The sequence below is a fragment of the Bos taurus genome, chromosome 15, assembly GCF_002263795.3.
Source record: "Bos taurus isolate L1 Dominette 01449 registration number 42190680 breed Hereford chromosome 15, ARS-UCD2.0, whole genome shotgun sequence".
Taxonomy (NCBI): domain Eukaryota; kingdom Metazoa; phylum Chordata; class Mammalia; order Artiodactyla; family Bovidae; genus Bos; species Bos taurus.
Window position 1 is genome coordinate 34,022,893 of NC_037342.1, and position 18,064 is coordinate 34,040,956.

The 18,064-nt window shown below is 47.5% G+C and overlaps 1 protein-coding gene across 6 annotated transcripts in view; it reads left to right on the forward strand.

The window, feature by feature from the left end:
* The first annotated feature begins 16,712 nt into the window (after window positions 1-16,712).
* The window catches only part of GRAMD1B (GRAM domain containing 1B), a 186,566-nt gene continuing 185,214 nt past the window's right edge, over window positions 16,713-18,064 (forward strand). The window contains exon 1 of one of the 6 annotated variants that reach the window (XM_059874724.1): window positions 16,713-17,229. In XM_059874724.1, the coding sequence (XP_059730707.1) occupies window positions 16,856-17,229 (374 nt within the window). In that variant the 5' untranslated portion in view covers window positions 16,713-16,855. The remainder of the gene's footprint in view (window positions 17,230-18,064) is intronic. The other 5 variants (XM_059874723.1, XM_024975271.2, XM_024975268.2 and 2 more) reach the window with 5 other exon arrangements.

The window sequence follows — 18,064 nt, forward strand, 5'->3', positions numbered from 1 at the left end:
CTCTCTATGAGGTTGCACAGAGTCGGACACAACTGAAGCAACTCAGCAGCAGCAGCAGGGACTGTGCCAATTGCTTAATGTATATAACCTTGTTGATCGGCTACCACAAGCCTGTAATACAGGTGCTGTTGTTAACAGTCTGATCTTTCCCAAGGGCTGACCGAGGCACTGAGACATTAGCTAAAACTTGTTAATAAATGGTGGATCCAAACTTTGAACCCAACCATTGTAATTCCAGGACCCTTGCACTTAACTGCTAGATCATACTGTCAAAGATGCATGAGGAAATCAGGGGGTATTGTAAGTTTTGTAAAACAAAATTACTTATTGATTTATTGGCTGCTCTGGGTCTTCATTGTTGCACACAGGCTTGCTCTAGTTGCTCTGAGCAGAGGCTGCTCTCACGGTGCATGGGCTTCTCGCTGCAGTGGCTTTTCTTGTGGATTGTGGGCTCTAGGTGCTCAGGCTCAGTAGTTTCCCTGTGACATGTGGAATCTTCCTAGACCAGGATAGAACCTGTGTCCCCTGCATTGGCAGGCAGATTCTTAACCATTGGACCACCAGGCAAGTCTGAGTATTAGAAGCTTACTATAACTGGAAAGTATGCTGTAATTGTCAAGGATATGCAGGTATGTCTGCCAGCTTTGAGAATTCATGTCTGCACATACCAATATTGACATTTATCTCAAACAGGTCATGTGATGGATATTAAAAATGCATATTTTTACAAGGCAGTTGCCATAATTGTGTAGTATAGGCTAATGAATGAGTTATCAAATCAGGTACCAATTTAGAACCAAGATGCTGACATCGAAGATGGAGGTCATTCCACGGAGCTAACCAGGGGAGAGCACAAGCTCTGACTTCAGATCGTGATGCCAAAAACTTGGCCTTTGTGCACCGGTACTGAATCGAATCTCTGAAACAGTGTTTTGGGTGAAGCAGGAAAGAATAGCTTTATTGCTTTGTCAGGCAAAGGGGGATACAGTGGGCTCCTGCCCCTCAGGAACTGTGCGTCCCAACCCTGGGTTTGATTCGGTGAGGAGTTTTATAGCAATGGTTCAAGGGTGGAGTTGCTCATAAAGTGTGAATAGAAATAGAGGAAACACAGACGCAGAGAACAAATGTATGGACATCAAGCAGGAAAAGGCAGGGAGGGATGAATTGGGAGATTGGGATTGACCCGTATACACTGGTATGCACGGAAGAGAGAACTAGTGGAGGCCTGCCGTGTAGCTCGAGAAACTCCACTCCGTGCTCTGTGCTGATCTGGGAGGGAGGGAAATCCAGAAGGGAGGGGGTATGGGTATACGTGTGGCTGGCTGATTCACTTCGCTGTACCGCAGAACGAGCACAGTGTTGTGAAGCAACTATACCCCAATAAATAAATAAAAAAAAATCAGTGTCACTTAGGCACTAAAAAAAAAAAGAATCAGGATGCATGCAGGGCCTGCACTCCTTTAACTGGCCTCGATGGCCTCCTCCCTTGTCTCTGCATCACCTGCCCTTTCCCTGATTAGCAACTGTTGAATCTGCCCTTTGGAACTCAGGGAAGGTCATGGAAGTTGGAGTCTGTTTCCTACCAACAAGAAAGGAAGGACATAGAAAGGCTTCTGTACCCAGGAGTCCCACACAGTCATCTTGGTTTCAGTTTGGCAGTTTGAACCCAGTCCAGCTGCTGATGAGCCGGGTGTCTTTTTTTTTTTTTTTCATTTTTGACTGCGCTAGCTCCTCACTGCACAAGGGCTTTCTCTGGTTGCCAGCAAATAGGGACTACGCTCTAGTTGCGATATGCAGGCTTCTCATCAAGGTGGCTTCTCTTGTGGCAGAGCACGGGTGCGTGGCCTTCAGTAGTTTCGGCTCTCTGGCTTAGTTCCTCCGAGGCATGTGGGATCTTGCTGGCCCAGGGATGAAATCCACGTCCCCTGCATTGATGGGCAGATTTGTAACCACTGAGCCACAAGGGAAGTCCCTATGTGTCTTTTACACGACCTTTCCAAGCCTCATTCTTTTCCTATTTGAAAATGGAAAGAACAACTTCCTCATTGGGGTGATTTGAGGATTAATTGAGATCATGCCTGATTTATAGTAAGTGTGCAGTAAATATTAGCTAGTCTTACTGTGATTGTGTTTGGATTGATACGATTTAAAATTCCCTCCCCACCTTCAGCATACAACCTGTGTACATAAATTGCTCTTTGTAGCATTTCTCCCTGAGAAAACAGGCAAATTGTTCCTGGAACCTGGGCCAAACCCTTACCCGTATAAGGTGGTTTGTGCCCATAAAATGGAAAACAAGCTATTTTGACAATGTGCTGTAGGGAGCACTGTTAGTAAAACAGTAACAGGGAGGATGAAGTAGTTTAGCATTTACAAGCACGTGGTAACTTCTGTAAATCTAAAACTGTTCTTAAAATAAAGTTTATATATATATATATATTTTTTTTTTTTTTTTACAAAATGTGTGTTACTGTGTTTCTGGACTCACCTGCTCGGTAATTAATAGGTTAAATTCGTTTTTATACCACAATAAACAGGCTATCAAAGGCAGCCAACAGAGAGAGGCACTTCTTGAACCAAGTTCCTTATCTATAAAATGTGGGGGTTGGTTTCTTCAAAGTATTTTTTCCGATTTGCAACTCAAATGGAATGAGTAGTCATTTAAGGGGAATTAAATTGTGACTTAACATTGGCCTTATAATCAAGATGGGTAGACATTCTTTGGACAGGAAACCATGGCAGAGAATGGTTATTTTCTGGAGCGCAGGGCAGCTCCAGAGCTCAGGAGGGCCTGGGCTTCCCACACAGGGAAGCTGGCCTGTCTGCAGATCTTTGGAAGAGAGTAGGATGAATTCCTTTCTTGCAGCAATGGTTAAACTGAGGCCTCACCAGTAACTGAGGAAGAACTGATTAAACTCTATTTCAGGGTGTTTTCTTAAGAGTTGATAGGTAAGCAGCTGTTTCCAAGTTCATTCTGGTTCCTTCCGTTAATGGCTCTCCAGAGATCCACAGTCCAAACACCCTTACCTAAGAAACCTGAGCTTTTAGTTAATCAGGAATGAATGTTCTGGGTGGAGAGGGTTATCCTCCCAGGTGACTTCTCCTGAGCTCTCTGTGTGATGCAGGCTGAGTGTAGTGATGATCTCAGGGAAGGAATGACCATGGTCAGAGCTGTCCCAAGGGACACTGCGGGGCTGCAACGGACCGTGTTCTTCAGCCTCCGTTTCTCTAGAAGGGCAGGCAGTCCCCAGAGAGCATGTGTGGGAAGCCAACTGGGTGCCTCTTCAGACCACCCCTCTACACCCCCAGCACTGCCCCACCCACCATATCTTCACTCTCGGATGTTCACTGAGCAGATACACCGTGTGGAGCAGTGAGCTTCGTAACAGGATGACAGAGATGAACGGGGCAGAAATCTTGCCTTGATGACGATACAGTCTGAGGGGAGGTGGGATGTGGAAAATGCTTGCCAGTAATTATGACATGGTGTGGAAAAAGAGGTGTTGCAAAACAGTGTGGGTAAAGTGCACCAAGGGTTTGTTTTTAATACACATATATACAAGTAAGTGAAGTGAAGGTCGTTCAGTTGTGTCTGACTCTTTGCGACCCCATGGACTATACAGTCCATGAAATTCTCCAGGCCAGAATACTGGAGTGGGTAGCCTTTCCCTTCTCCAGGGGGTCTTCCCAACCCAGGGATCCCGCATTGCATGCAGATTCTTTACCAGCTGAGCCACAAGGGAAGCCCATATACAAGTAAGGATTGATTTAAATGAGTGTGGAGGACATTCTCAAAAAAGAAAAGGAGAAGAAATCATAAAAGAACAATTAGAAGAACACGTATGGGCTTTTTCCAGAACCTCAGAACCTCTGGGATACTATCAGCCTTCGACCTGGAAGTGCCCCGCAGTGTCGTCTGGTCTCAACCTCAGTGCAAGAACGTGGTCAGTCTCTGCTTGCTTACCTCCCCCGATGGGAAACTCACCATTTGTTTTTGTTTGAGCAGTGTCTGGTTACTTAAGAAAGTGGGGAGAATTGCTCGTGTGTGTGTGTGTGTGTGTGCGTGTGTGTGTGTGCGCGCACAAAAGAGAGACACAGAAAGAGAGAGAAGGACAGAGAGAGGGAAGAAACAAAAGGGGAAAGTGAGAAAGAGGCAGGGAAGGAACCTAGGTTTTCAGTATCCTGGTGGGACCCTTCTTGTAGGACAGTGGGACCATGAGCGCTGACTGGTTGTTCTTTGGTTAAGCTGGGGAGATTTTATTTTGGCGGGGATGAAACCTACTATCCTGGTTCCAAGGTCCAAGGATGCAGGGCTGAACTTGCAGGGAATGAGATCATGTGAGCCAGCCTTCAAGAACCTAGACTTTGCCCTGGCTGACAAGATTGAAACCGTCGCCTTCCAAAGTCCTGAAAACAAGTTAGATCTACCTTTGGAAGCTAAATTAGAACACAAAGATCACAGAGAACTTACTTTTAAAAGCCTTTAGTGTTTGCTAAGCTACCATTTCAGCAGGTGGTGGCCAGCCTCGTTTTAAGCAAACTAACTTAGTGGAGCCTGGAGCTGTTGTGCGCAGGTCCCACTTAGAGTGTTGTGTGGACAGTCTCAGTGATGGATGGCTCCTGTAGAGCCCTGCTGACCCACCTGAGATCTACAGGTGGACTTTGTACCAGGTAAGGGGTGTTAGAGACACTTGGGTACCAGTTAGGAATTAGGACATCATTCGCTGCAAATGAGAATCTGCTTAGGTGGCCTAAACATGCCAAAGAAAAGTATTTCTTGCAAGCACTTCTGGCAAAGCGGGTTCTGCCAAATACTGGGGATAGAGTTTCTTTTTAAAATATTTAGAATTCAGTAGGAAGGCCCAAGGAAATTGGTATTAGCTTTGTGGTGTGTTTTAGATAGGGAACAAATAGAAACTGAGTTAGGAAAGCAGAAGGTCTTAGTTTGCAAAATTTCAACCCCAGATATCAATTTATTTACCAGATTGCAAATCAAATGAAAGCCATCACAAAAAATGGCAGAGAGAACCAGTTTGAATAGTGGCTGAAAGTATATTTTTTTTACAGGAAGTTGAAATAGAGTAATATAGAGGAGTGGAGAAAACACTGGGATTCAAACTGCTTGGGTTTGAATCATAGCTTAATACCTGAAGTTAATTTCTCTGGGCTTCGTTTTCCACATCTCTAAAATGGGGAAGTTGGCACCACCTCAGGATTTTTGTGAGGCTTAATTGAGAAAACAGAGTGCCTGGCTCAAGAAGTTTTAGATCAATCTTCAAGTTTTTAGGACACTGGAAAATTTCTAATCTATGCTCAGCTGAAACGGATTTTTCATATGGTTCAAGCCATTGTTATTATATATTTGCTTTGAAATGAAAGGATATGAACGTGTTCGTTGATTATTTACACACATACTTTTACCAAGTAGTAGTGTTGTTGCAAAGTTGTGTATACATCAAGTAATATTTAAAATGCATGAGGGGAATTTCCCACAGAAAGGGATTCTATTTGTGTAAAGCAGAAAGGCTTTTCCAAAAGTAAATAAACATTGTTATGTCTTTTGTGCAAATCTGATCATTCATGTGTTGAGATCAGTTCTAGCGAGGTATTTGTGTTTAACTTCTTGCTCTCTGTGGGCTTATGAGAGAATTAGATGCGCACAGAATGTGTGTGGACAAAAGCAGAAAGAGTATTTGGACTCCTTAGTACCATTTGTATTTTAATTATTCTTTGAGGTCAAAATACGACCTCCAGAATAACACTGAAAGCAATTAAAGTAGAATTTGACCAAAAGATATTTGATTTACAGAAAGCAATTTCCATTTCAGCTATATGACCTTGGTCCAGGGTTGATCTCACTAATGCCGTAGTTTCTCATCTGTGACCCTGGGTGGGACAGGGCAGAGGAAGAATGGACCAGATATTTAATGAGATTGGACCAAGTATCTGATGTTTCTTTCAGGCTTATAATTCTATTGCCTAAGGAAGGTCTATTGCTCATAAAACTTTCCAACTGTCAGACAGAATTAATATATCTTCTCAAAGTACTAATTTACATCATGGGAGTGGTGGTTATGAGAAATGGAGCTTTCTTTTCCTAGAAATATAAAGAAATGAGGTCACTCAGCATTCAGTGATGTTTTATGTTCATGTGGACATCTGATATTCAGCGGGAGGTTTCCTTGTTGAATGTGCCTTATTCGAGTCACTTAATTTAAGGATAAAAGTGTTCTTACCCGTAAGGAAACAGTCTATTTTAATGAATTGTTTTGGTAAAAGAAATGATTTTATTCAATGATGATCATTCCAACTCATGTATATATATATAGATATATATATTTTTTTTACTGTGCCATGCAGCTTATGAGGGATCTTAGTTCCCCAACCAACCAGGCATTGAACCTGAGCCCGTGAAGTGAGAGTCTGGAGTCCTAACCTAACTAGTCCAACTAGTTGCCTCAATTAGTTGGGAGTTGCCCCAACTCATGTTTTTAAAATGTGTGTTTTCATATACCAGGATGGCTTAAGTGAAGTAAACCTTTTCAATTCATAGACTGTGAGAGTCTTCAGAGATTACCCAGCATAACCAATTCCGCAATTCCAATTTCAGGGTGTTTAAAATACTGTGCAGTCACTGAATTGAGGTGAATCGGAAGGTCCATCATCTCAGCTCCCAGAACGGGAGTGGGGGGAATGTGAGCAACGGAATTGCCACCAGGGGGCAGTTGGAGGCAGAGTACAGCCAGGGTCCAGGCTGGTGGGCCATTCATGAAAAGTGGGAACACTGGAAAGTGTGACTTTCATTTCAAGGCAACAGCTCCCACTAAATGCAGAATTTTACAGGAATGAATTGTTTACACTTGCTCCCTTCTTGTAGAAGGATAAACGACTGGGGCTGCAATGGGAATGTACTCTATGTACTTGGATTATAGGAGCCATGGCTGAAAAGCCTTCCTGTGTCACAACAAAATAATTCAATTTTTTGTTTGAAGTGATATGTAAAGGCTAGTGTCTCCGTCGTGCTTGGCAAACACGCTGTTATGTCCCATCAGACCAAACTGGGCAGTTTTTACAGTTTCAGCATCATACCCCAGCATGAGAAATTACCACGGTCCTGCTCTACCCTGGAAGTGATTTGGAGCCCACTGCTCTAATACCTGGGCTTCCCAAGTGGCTCAGTGGGAAAGAACCCACCTGCCAATGCAGGAGACGCGGGTTCCATCCCTGGGTCAGGAAGATCCCTTGGAGAAGGAAATGGCAACCCACTCCAGTATCTTGCCTGGAGAATCCCATGGACAGAGAGGAGCCTGGTGGGCTACAGCCCATGGGGTCACAAAGAGTCAGACATGACAGAGCAGTGGAGCACGCACGAGCTGCTCCAACATCTCTACCGCTCTGGACCTGGGTTTATTATTTTTGTTTAGTCGCTAAGTTATGTCTGACTGGTTTACAGACTGGATGGATTGTGACCCGCCAGGCTCCTCTGTCCATGGGATCCAGGGTTGTCTGTAAAAGGGGGCTAGTTTTCTGATGTAAGAGAGGTGAAACTGCCGAGTTGCTGTTGGAAATCAAAGCCTTAAGTAGTTCCTTTAGTGCTTTAACCGGATTGTTTCCTAGACCTTTGGGGCCCTTCTCTTTGAGTGAGTTCAGCCCCCAAGTCTTTGTCTTGGCCTTTACATGCAAAGCCCCTTGTCACCTGTCAAACTTCACCTGCCTGCTGTACAACTAGTTAACTGTCTGTAACCTCCCTGTGCCTCCTTCTCTAATCTCTAAAACAGAATGAACAGTGGGGGTAAAGTGATGGCTAGGTCAGATCTTTGAAATCTCTGTTCCATCATTCTGGAATTTTGTAATCAACAGGATGTAAACTCCTCCAGGGCACAGACTTGGTTATGTGCATACCCAAATTCTCCCACCCCGTTTTCCAGCACTTAGAACACAGCGTGCTCAATTAATCTGTGTTTAAATGGGCAAGAAGGAAGATTTATAGTAGATGTAATCTCTTGCTCTCATCCATCACCTAACATTATGATCCAGACTGTTCTGTGTGTGATTCCAAGAATATATCCTGCGCTCTTGTATACCTCTGTGCCTTTGTGTAGGTGGTCCTTCTGCCTGGAAGCATGCCCCCGCCCTTGCCCCAGCATAGCTAGAAAACTCCTCTGCTAACCTTCTACCTTGGGCAGATACTGCCTCCTTCATGAAGTTCTTTCTGGATCAAACTCTCTGTCCCCTGGGATCACACTGCATTTGATACATGCCTCTATCAAAGTAGGTTTTAGTACTAAACTGTAGTCCTTAGATTGGTTCTCTGCTCTCCCTGCACCGCCACCTCAAGTTTTGAAGCCAGGGTCATCTTTGATAAACATTCAAGAGTTATTTTGAGAAATAAATGAATAGTGTTACAGAAACTTTTCAGAACCGTTTCACAGTACCCAGTATTATGGTATACTTAGAATCCAGGCATATTAAATACTTTTTGATTGATTTGTTAGATTACCAGGTACACCTCCAAGCTTCAGTTTCTTAGATATAGGCAGAACTCCATTTTAAATGGCATAATCATACAGTCACATTTTGTTCCTCTGAAACATAACATCTACCAACAATAACACACACACACACACACACACACACACAATTTTTCCCAGTCTAATTCCAGATCCTTAGAAGAGACTTGAACACATAGAAAATGCTCAATAACTATTTAAAAATGAATGGGAATGAAAGACACTCCTTTCACTGCCTGGTTTCTGGGACTCGTGGTCTCGTTTTGCAGCCTCCGTGTATTGCCTCACTCCACACTCTACCACCTGTAGCAGTCCCGTTTCCTCTCCTGGTCTCATCACCACTGTTCCCACAGAGAACACCAACGACCCATTACAAAATCTAATGGGATTCTCTCTGTCTTCCTCCTGCCTGATTTTGTGACAGCATTTGGCATCACTCACCTTTCTGATATGTGGTGTAATTGAAAAAGCATGAGTTTTAAAGCACAGAGATCTTGGTTTAAATTTGTGCTCCTCTTCCATTTGTTCCCTGTATGAACTTGGGCAAGTCAGGCACCTTTTAAAATCTCTCCTCCTCCTAACATGGAACTTTTGATGTCTATTTCTCGGGGCGGTTGGGAGGGTCAAATGGGATTTTGTGTGTGAAGCACTTAGCCTGGTACCGGGCTTGTAGTAGGCTCCTTCCCTTTCTTGACTTCTGATTCATCCCACATTCTTGGTTTTCTTCCAATCTACATCTCTGAATAAATCTTTGTAGAACTCTTCTTTTCCTTGCCCATCTCCTCTCATTCCACATTTTTCTCCCAGCTTGTTTCAGATTTTCTCCATCTCTTACCTGCAGTATTTGCCATGCATGCATGTAGTCGATACTCCAAAAACACAGACTGATTGAATGACAGTCTCTGAATTGGCCTCTGTGTGTCCCATCTTTTGCTTCTCCAGTATGTATTTCACACTGTCACCAGAATTGATGTTCCTCAAACACAGGTCCATAATGTCACGCCCCCCAAAAAACCCCCCAGCAAAACCTGAATAGCATCCCTTTGTTTAAAGAATAGAACTAGGGACTTCCCTGGTGGCCCACTGGTTGAGAATCCGCCTTGCAATGCAGGGGAGGTGGATTCCATCTCTGGTCGGGGAACTAAGATCTCACATGCCATGGGGCCACTAAGCCCCCACTCCAGAGCTAGAGAACCTGAACACCACAACTAAGACCCGACACAGCCAAATAAACAAACAAAATATTTTAAAAAAATAAAGAATAGAACTAAACTTTGAATACTCACCAGTCTGACCCTCTTGTTTGTCCTGCCTTGCCTCCTCTATGTGTCCTACCATAAGCCCTGACTTCTCTATTTTCCAAAACTCCCCAGGGGTTTTCTTTTTCTTCTTCTTCTTTTCATTCCCCTTACTCAAACAGTTCTTTTACTCCAGAGTGCTCCATTCATCTTTTCTAGTGAAATTCGTACTTTAAGTCTTAAGTACTAATGCCTCCATGGAGCCTGCCTGGACCACCTTTTCCCCTCTCCTTAAAATTGATTTTCTGCTCACACCTGTTTGCACTTATATTTTGCACTTCATTAATTCTGCCTTGCTAGACTGTATGCTCCAATGCACACACTTTGTCCTTCTTAGCTTGCTGTCTCCCCAGGGCTTACCGAGCAACCTCATGTGGTTCTCTAGCTTAACAAGGACTCTTAGAATTAAACTGGGTGGAAAATCAACAGGAGTAGTCATGTTTCCTAATACAGGTCTTATAACGGAGACTTAATTAGGTACAAAAAGGCCGACATTTATAGCACGCTTACTATGTGCCAAGCAATATTATAAGTGCCTTACGCTGTTCAGAGGCTCACCACAGCTCTAGGAGGGAGACATGGTTGATTATCTTGATTTTTTTTTTTTTAATACAGGAAACAGAGACACTGAGAAATTAAATAATCACCCCCAATCTAATAGCTGGTAAGTGGGGGAAGGGCTTAGAAGAGCAGAGAGCAGCCATGTGAGCCTGTGCACGCGGTCGCTAGTTTACAGCACCCACAGTATTTGAGGACCCTTCTGAGGAAAGCAGCAGACCACCCAAAGCAGGTCAGCTGCCTCCCCTGGGAATGGATGGGTGGAGTGACTGCAGAAGTCTTTTCCAGCCCCGATGTCCTTGGAAGATTTAGAGGACAAGTGATGATGCCTGTCTGAAAAAACAGGGTCAGCCAAGTGTTGTGCAAAAGAGTCTGGTTTGACCCCTAAGTCTTTTGATGAGCAGTTAAACCAGGGAGGCTTATCTGGCGACAGTCCTCCTGGGGTGACGTCATTGCTCACCCTGACCCCCACAGAGGCTGGCGGAAGCATGCCATCAACCTTGTGCATTTCCCAGGGCTGAGAGGCCTTGCCAGTGCACAGTCCTTGGGAACTGAAACTTGGGAAAAAATCCTGAAGCTCTTTCTTTTCTTCAGAAGCCAGAGGTGAGGCTGGTCCACTGTGGTTTTATTTAGGTTGTGTTTAGCCAGCACCCTCCGACCCCTTCTAAGTATATAGATTGAATGTGGAAACCGCACTGATGGCTTCAGTAGGGAACTCGTGCTTGGGGCAATGAGGTAGGGATTAGAGGAAGAAACAGACTCAAGCCACCAGGGGACAGCTTGATGCTTACGGTCTCCGATTCCACCTGTCTCCTCAGTCCCTACTGCCAGCTCCTTGTCCCTCACCACCCTAGTCATTGGTCCCTGTATTTCTGTGTCACGGTGCAAGATACAAAAGCTTCTTGTGAGTTTCAGAGAGGTGTTTAGTATCCAGTAATCAGAATGGCTGGAGTCAGAAATGTATCAGTTCAGATGGACTTTGTTTTAGGCCTAAGTGTTGCTTTTATTTAAGAGAGAGAGAATCTGGGCTCCACAGATCCATGATGGTTGGGCCTTTACCAGAAAATTCTTCCTTGCCTCTGCCTCTAATCAGGTTCCAGTTACCTTTGGAGCCATGCAAAGAAAGCTGCCCTGTCACCATCTTTAATCATCCACCGCAGCCCTTACCTGGCCTTCCTCTCGGGAAATGTTTATCATCTAACCTGAATCTCCCACCCTGAGTGCTAACAAACTCATTGCCCCTTTTGTTTATTTATGTCATTTCTTAGTTTCGGCATGTAGGATCTTTAGCTGTGGCATGTGAACTCTTAGTTGTGGCCTGTGGGATCTAGTTCCCTGACCAGGGACTGAACCCAGGCCTCTGCAATGGGAGCACAGAGTCTTAGCCACTGGAGCCACAGGGAAAGTCCCAAACTCATTTTTGCTTGCTCGGTAACAGAAGGAGAGTTTCTGTGTCCCACCCAGCCGTGCTTCATTTTGTATCTGAAGACAGTTTATTACACTGCTCTCATGGCCTCATCTACAGTTCTATCAGAATTTCCAGTTTCTCTGATGGCAGCAAGTTCCTCTTTGTGAATGCCCACTTCCTGCTTCTTTCTCCACTCCATGGGAGCCCTTGGGTCTGGCTACTCTGATGCCAGGCGGGAGAGAGATTCTGTGTCCTCTCCTTGAGGCGGGGTACTGACTGTTTTGTGGCAGCCGTGTTGGAGGGGACACACCTGTACGTGCTCTTGGGAGTTGCCTGCCCTTGGCATCCTTGAGGCTGGAGGGATGTGGGTCTGTGGGGGCCTGCTCCTTCCATTTCCCACTCACCTGGATGTGCATCCGGGAGGAATCTAGCTTCATAGCTGCTATGTTTCAGTTAAGTTCCCTCCTGGAAGTTTCCTACTTAATAATGGACTCTGGAGTTTGTGGGTCTCCCAGAGTAATAAGACAGGTGCTGGGTGTCTTGTGTCTGCAGGAAAAGGGAGCCTGAACAGTTGAGAATAAACAACAGTTGCTTGGTAATATGAGCTCCTTTCATTAAAGTCAGAAGCCTGGCTGTGAGCTGGGGGAAGGGAGGCCTGTGTGTTTCGGCACCACCTGTCTGGAGGGCCAGAGGTGAGGGCACCTCTGAGTCAGCTGAGAGCCAAATATGGGGGAGAAGTGATGAGTGCTGGGGGACGGGGGGGACTTGGGGAAAAATGCAGTGACTGAAGCTCTTTAGTCCTGACCCCCGACACCAGCTCCTCTGAGAAATTGTTTTTCAAAACTTTGCATTTCCATTTCCTCACTTGTAAAATAATGGTTGGAACTGAATGGCTTCATGTCGTTTAGTGATATAGCCAACTAAGATCAGGGCTGGTAAAATTATGTTGCTTCCAAGGGACCTGATGTCCAGAGCTGATTCATTTGATGAGATTTGGGTGGCCTCTAACTAGCTTCAGATGACCCTGGCTCAAGTTCAGGCTTTGTCATGGATCAGTTATTGTGTTTTTATCTGCGACCTTGGATATCTTTCTGTGTCTCACTTCAATAAATTACAAAATGAAGGTAATAACATCTGCTAGGGTCACTGGAAGATAAAATATTATGTATGAAGGCTCTTTATGAAAGTGTAAAGGTTACTCTACAAACAGAACACACAGGACCCTGGACAGAATCCAAAGAAGGACAAACTTCATTCTTCCCTCAATGTGCGTAGAGTTTTCACTGTAATGATGACTTGTAGCTGGAGGGCATTTCATTTTCAAACTAATGTCCCATTTATCATCTTACTTGATAGGAACAAGTAAACAGCTGAGGGTGGTGGAATGAGGAATGTGTTTTTAAAAAAAAACTTTTTTTTTTAAATTGAAGGAGAGTTGATTTTGGGGCTTCCCAGGTGGTGATAGTTCTTTACGAACCCGCCTGCCAGTGCAGGAGACATAAGAGACATGGGTTCCATCTCTGGGTCGGGAAGATCCCCTGGAGGAGGGCATGGCAGCCCACTCCAGTATTCTTGCTTGGAGAATCCCACGGACAGAGGAGCTTAGAGGGCTACCATCCATAGTGTCGCACAGAGTCAGACATGACTGAAGCGACTTAGCACAGAGTTGATTTACAGTGTTGTGTTAGTTTCTGGTGGATGTGCTTTGAGAAAGGTTTTTTTAATTTTTATGTTTTAGATGTGGACCATTTTTAAAGTCTTTATTGACTTCGTTACAGTATTGCTTCTGTTGTATGTTTCGGTGGTTTTGGCCGCAAGGCATGTGAGATCCTAGCTCCCCGACCAGGGATCAAACCCTCATCTCCAGCATTGGAAGGCGAAGGCTTAACTATTGTACCTAAAAAAATAGAGTTTTATTGGGTGACAAGTACTTTCTTTTCTTGAAGCCAAGAGTGCAGGTGGAGGTGAGCCAGGGCAGTGGTCGAGGGCTTCACGTGTCTGCTTTCCAGCCAAGTGAAACACTCACAGATTGAGTGTGGAGGAGGTTTTCCCTCAGGCCAGAAGAGACGTAAATGATCATTCTCCAGGTCTGCTGGGCACAAGGCTTAAATTAAATCTCACAGGAATTTAGATCCAGAATCTCTCGTGGGTGGAAAAGTGGGTGAGGTGTGTGGGAAGAGGAAACTGCTGAGTTTTCTTCCTTTTAGAGGCATATGTTTAAATTCAGAGGGCTCACAGTCAAAGTCAAAGGGGGCTGCCCTTGGTGACTCTCCCTTTCCCCCAAGTACCCATGGGGTCCTTGGGCACCTGTCTGTGGACCCTTCTGTTTTGTTTTGTCTTGTTGTGTTTTGTGGCTTCCTGGTGAATGGTAGTGACTCACCTTCCTGTTGCCCGCTAAACACCCGAGACCCGGCTCTCTGACTTCAACAGCCCCTCAACAAGCAGGTTCCCTGTACCAAGAAGTTATCAGATCTCCGGCAGAGCACTCATCCTTGGAGGAAATCCAAGGCAGTGAGCAACTCCGTGGCTTAGTTCTGGAGCCTGAAGAGTGGAGTTACAGCCCGGCCTCCTTGGCGTTCCCAGAGCCGGATGCAGTGTCCGGCTGCTTGCCCGGCCTGACACCTGATGGCAAGGGGTTTCTCCTTTCCGTGACACATCCAGGAGTGAAAATAGAGTGATACTGAGCCCCCTTGAGAGAGCCAGTGATCGGATGTGGAAAAGAGTCAGAAACAAGATAGGCCACTCTTCCAGGGAGACGTTTATGGGTGGTCTGGCTCTGGCCAGGAATTGGAAAAGACCCTGATGCTGGGAAAGATTGAAGGCAAGAGGAGAAGGGAACAACAGAGGATGAGATGGTTGGATGGCATCGTCGACTGAATGAACATGAACGTGAGCCAACTCCAGGAGACAGTGGACAGAGAAACCTGGCATGCTGCTGTCCATGGGGTCGCAAAGAGTAGGACACAACTTAGTGACTGACAACTGGCTCTAGTTTTTTTGGCTACGGTCTCTCTCACCCTGAGTGAAATGTACTTCCCCCAGATTCCCGGCCTTGGGGAGGTTGTGCAGTGTCAGGATGCCTGGAGCCATGCCCCCCTCCCCAGGTGTCACTGCAGGGCATGGTGGACCCAGGGCCAGCTGTCACACAAACTGAAGGGGTGTGTTTTCTCGCAGAGCTCTGGTGATCTTTAGGAATGTGGTTTCTCCTCAGTTTAGGGACATTTGTGACATGCTCTTGTGACTTTCATCCTGGCACAGAAACAAGGCATCGGTTCCCTCCTGGACTCATAGAAAGGGCAGAAAAGACAAGAACCGCATCTTGGACTTCAAGGTGCATTATCTGTGTTCCTCCTGGTCTGTCTGAAAGCTCCCATCTCTACTTGGGGCTTCCCCGGTGGCCCAGTGGTAAAGAATCCACCTGCCAGTGCAGGAGACGTGGGTTCTATCCCTGGGTTGGGAAGATCCCCTGGAGGAGGAAATGGCAACCCACTCCAGTATTCTTGCCTGGGAAGTCCCATGGACAGAGGGGCCTAGTGGGCTACAGTCCATGGGGTCACAGAGTCAGACATGACCAAGTAACCGAGCACACACATACACACATCTCTACTTTGGTTCTTACATGTAAGACTTACTGGAAAGGCAGATGGGCTGGGCTGGGAGGGAGGGTACATGTTAACTTCTTTGCTATAGGAGCTGGGCTCTTTAGACTCAATCTTGACAGAGGACTCCTCAGTGAGGTGGATCAGTTCTAGGGCCAGTCTCTTAGGGTGGAACCTGGGTCTAGAGAGTGAACTTTCTAGGTTCCATGACCCGGGGACATATAGATGTTTTGTGACCCAGTCCATGCAAGTGGAAGCAGAATTGACCCAACCCCCAGAAATGTAAAGGGAGTACCCTCAATTCCCTGGGACACCCTTCATGCTCATCTTCCTCTGATTTTATTCTGTGCATGGAATGGGGCTCTGATATGGAGGGGGTCACTCAAGATGTAGAGACCACCCCCCTTTTCCTGACTGGTCCCGTTGTGCCCTGTGTCTCTCAGGTCCTGTTGTCTGTCCTTCCCCCATATGTCATGTCTGCTGTCTTCAGCTTATTCCACAGAGCTGTCCTCTCTTCTCAGCTTGTCATTTTGGAAGCAGCCTCTAGGAACCTTACTGACCCCCCTCTGACTGTGTCCGGGCTTCCTGTGCCCCGACCTGTACCCCAAGTGATTGAAAGAAAGCACCTTTCTCGGTAGAGGAGATCCGGCCCCAAGAGTCTCCTAGTTTCCCCACCTCAACCCTGTATCCTTAGGTGGCCCTGGCGATTCCGGACTGAATTCCTCGGGTTCTCCCCCACCACCACCCCGCCCCGCTCCCCCTCCTAGGGGGAGTAAAGACTAGTGAGAGCTGCCTGGCCAATCGTCGCTTTGAGAAAGTTTGGGCCGTGATCCTGTTTCATTAGGCTGATTGGAGCAGCCGGGACTCGAAGGTAGAGTCCCTCCCCAGGGATCCCGGGTACTGTTACACTAGCTGTCGCCGCCCGTGCACGCCCCTTCTGGACAGACGTGACCCCCGCCCCCTTGCCCGCTCCTCGCCCCCTGCTCCTCCTCTTTTGTTTTTATCCAGCGTCTGCTTCCTCTCTCTCTCTCTCTCTCTCCCCGTCTTCCTCCTTCCTCTACCCCTTCCTCCCGCTCTCTGCCTCCCTGCAGCGCCAAGCCGGCTCCCCAGCCTAGTCTGCCGAACGCAAACCACTGAGAGTTTGCCGAGCCTCCCCCGGGGGCGCGGGCCGCCCAGTCCCACTCCGGCACGGTCGCCAGCCGGCGAGGGAACGCCGCCGAAGGAAAACAAGCGGGCGCGCGAGGGGAGCCCCGGAGAGGGCGGCTGGGCGGCGGCGGGCCGCCGAGTTCGAATCCGGGCGGCCGCGCCGCCAGCCCCCGCGCCCCCTCCGCCCGCGCGGCGCTCTGGGGGACGAGCTGGCTCAGCTCGCGGCTCGAGCGGCGAGCGTTTCCTAACGTGAGAGGCCGGGCGCCGCGGGCGAGGGCCGGGGAGCCGGGCCGGCGGGCGGCGAGGCGCCGGGGCAGCGCGGAAGCAGCGGGTCCCATGCCGGCGGCCAACATGATGGAGAATCTGCAGCCGCCCGCCCTGCAGGTGCCCGAGCCGCGGGGCGCCCCCGAGGGCAGCCCGGTCTGGTCCAGCTCGTCGACCCCCACGCTTCGCCGCCGGCGCTTCAAAATGCGCCGCACCAAGAACGTGCAGGAGCCGAGCCTAGAGGCCGGGCTGAGCGGGGACCTGCCCGGCGTCTTGGCGCCCGGCAAGGAGTTCCTGCAGCTGCCATCCATCGAGATCACGCCCTCCAGCGACGAGGACACCCCGTGGTCCAATTGCTCCACGCCCAGCGCTTCCCCGCGCCGCAAACGCTTCCTCCTGCGCAAGTGGCTGCGGGTGAGGGAGCGGAAGGAGTGCAGCGAAAGCAGGTACGTGCCGTCCCGTCCCCGCCTTCTTCCCCTTTCCTTCTCCAGCCTCCCCAGAGCCGCCAGGGCGGGGGGAAGGGGGGGAGGCGTTCCCAGGGCACCCGGGAAACTAAGCAGAGGATTGCAGGAGCCCTTCTCCCGAGTGGACGGCTTGCCCACGTGTCACCCATCTTCCCAGCCCAGGTGGGGCCCGGTGACTTTACAGTACACGTGTACACGGGGCTTCACGCTGCGTTCCAACCCATCGGATCCTCACAGCAACACGAACAGTAAAAATCTTAGCAGCTAGTGTTTACTGAACCCTTAGCAAACTCGGGTCAGTAGGATGCGCACTTCACCGTCTATCTCCACATTTAATCCCCACAGAACCTCTTTGAGATAGGTACTCTCAGTACCACTGATGGAGATCGTAGAAGGCAAGAGAAATTAAGTGGTTCCTCCACTCAAACTTCAGTTTGTAAGCTCCATTTAATGTTGATTATTTTATTTTTGGCCACCCCAGGTTGTCTTTCCTGGCCCCCCACGTGTAGAGGAGGTGTATTCACATTGAGTGAGTCAGCTTTCCTACCACAGAGAATCTTTAGACAGCTAGGCAGGGTCCACATCTTTGTAGATTGTGCCAGCTATTTTTTGCCTGGGTAGATGTGGCTTTTGAGTAGTTGGGAAGTTCGCTTTCCCTAGGCAGAGAATTTGTATAAGAGACAGGTAGGGCAGCTCCACACAGCCTTGGAGGAAGAAGGGAGTTAGGTTTAAGCCAAGCCAGTTGCCTGGTGGAGGGACGGGGCTGTCCTTACTGGCTCATTGATATCTTGTACCCTACTCATTTACTCTCAGACTC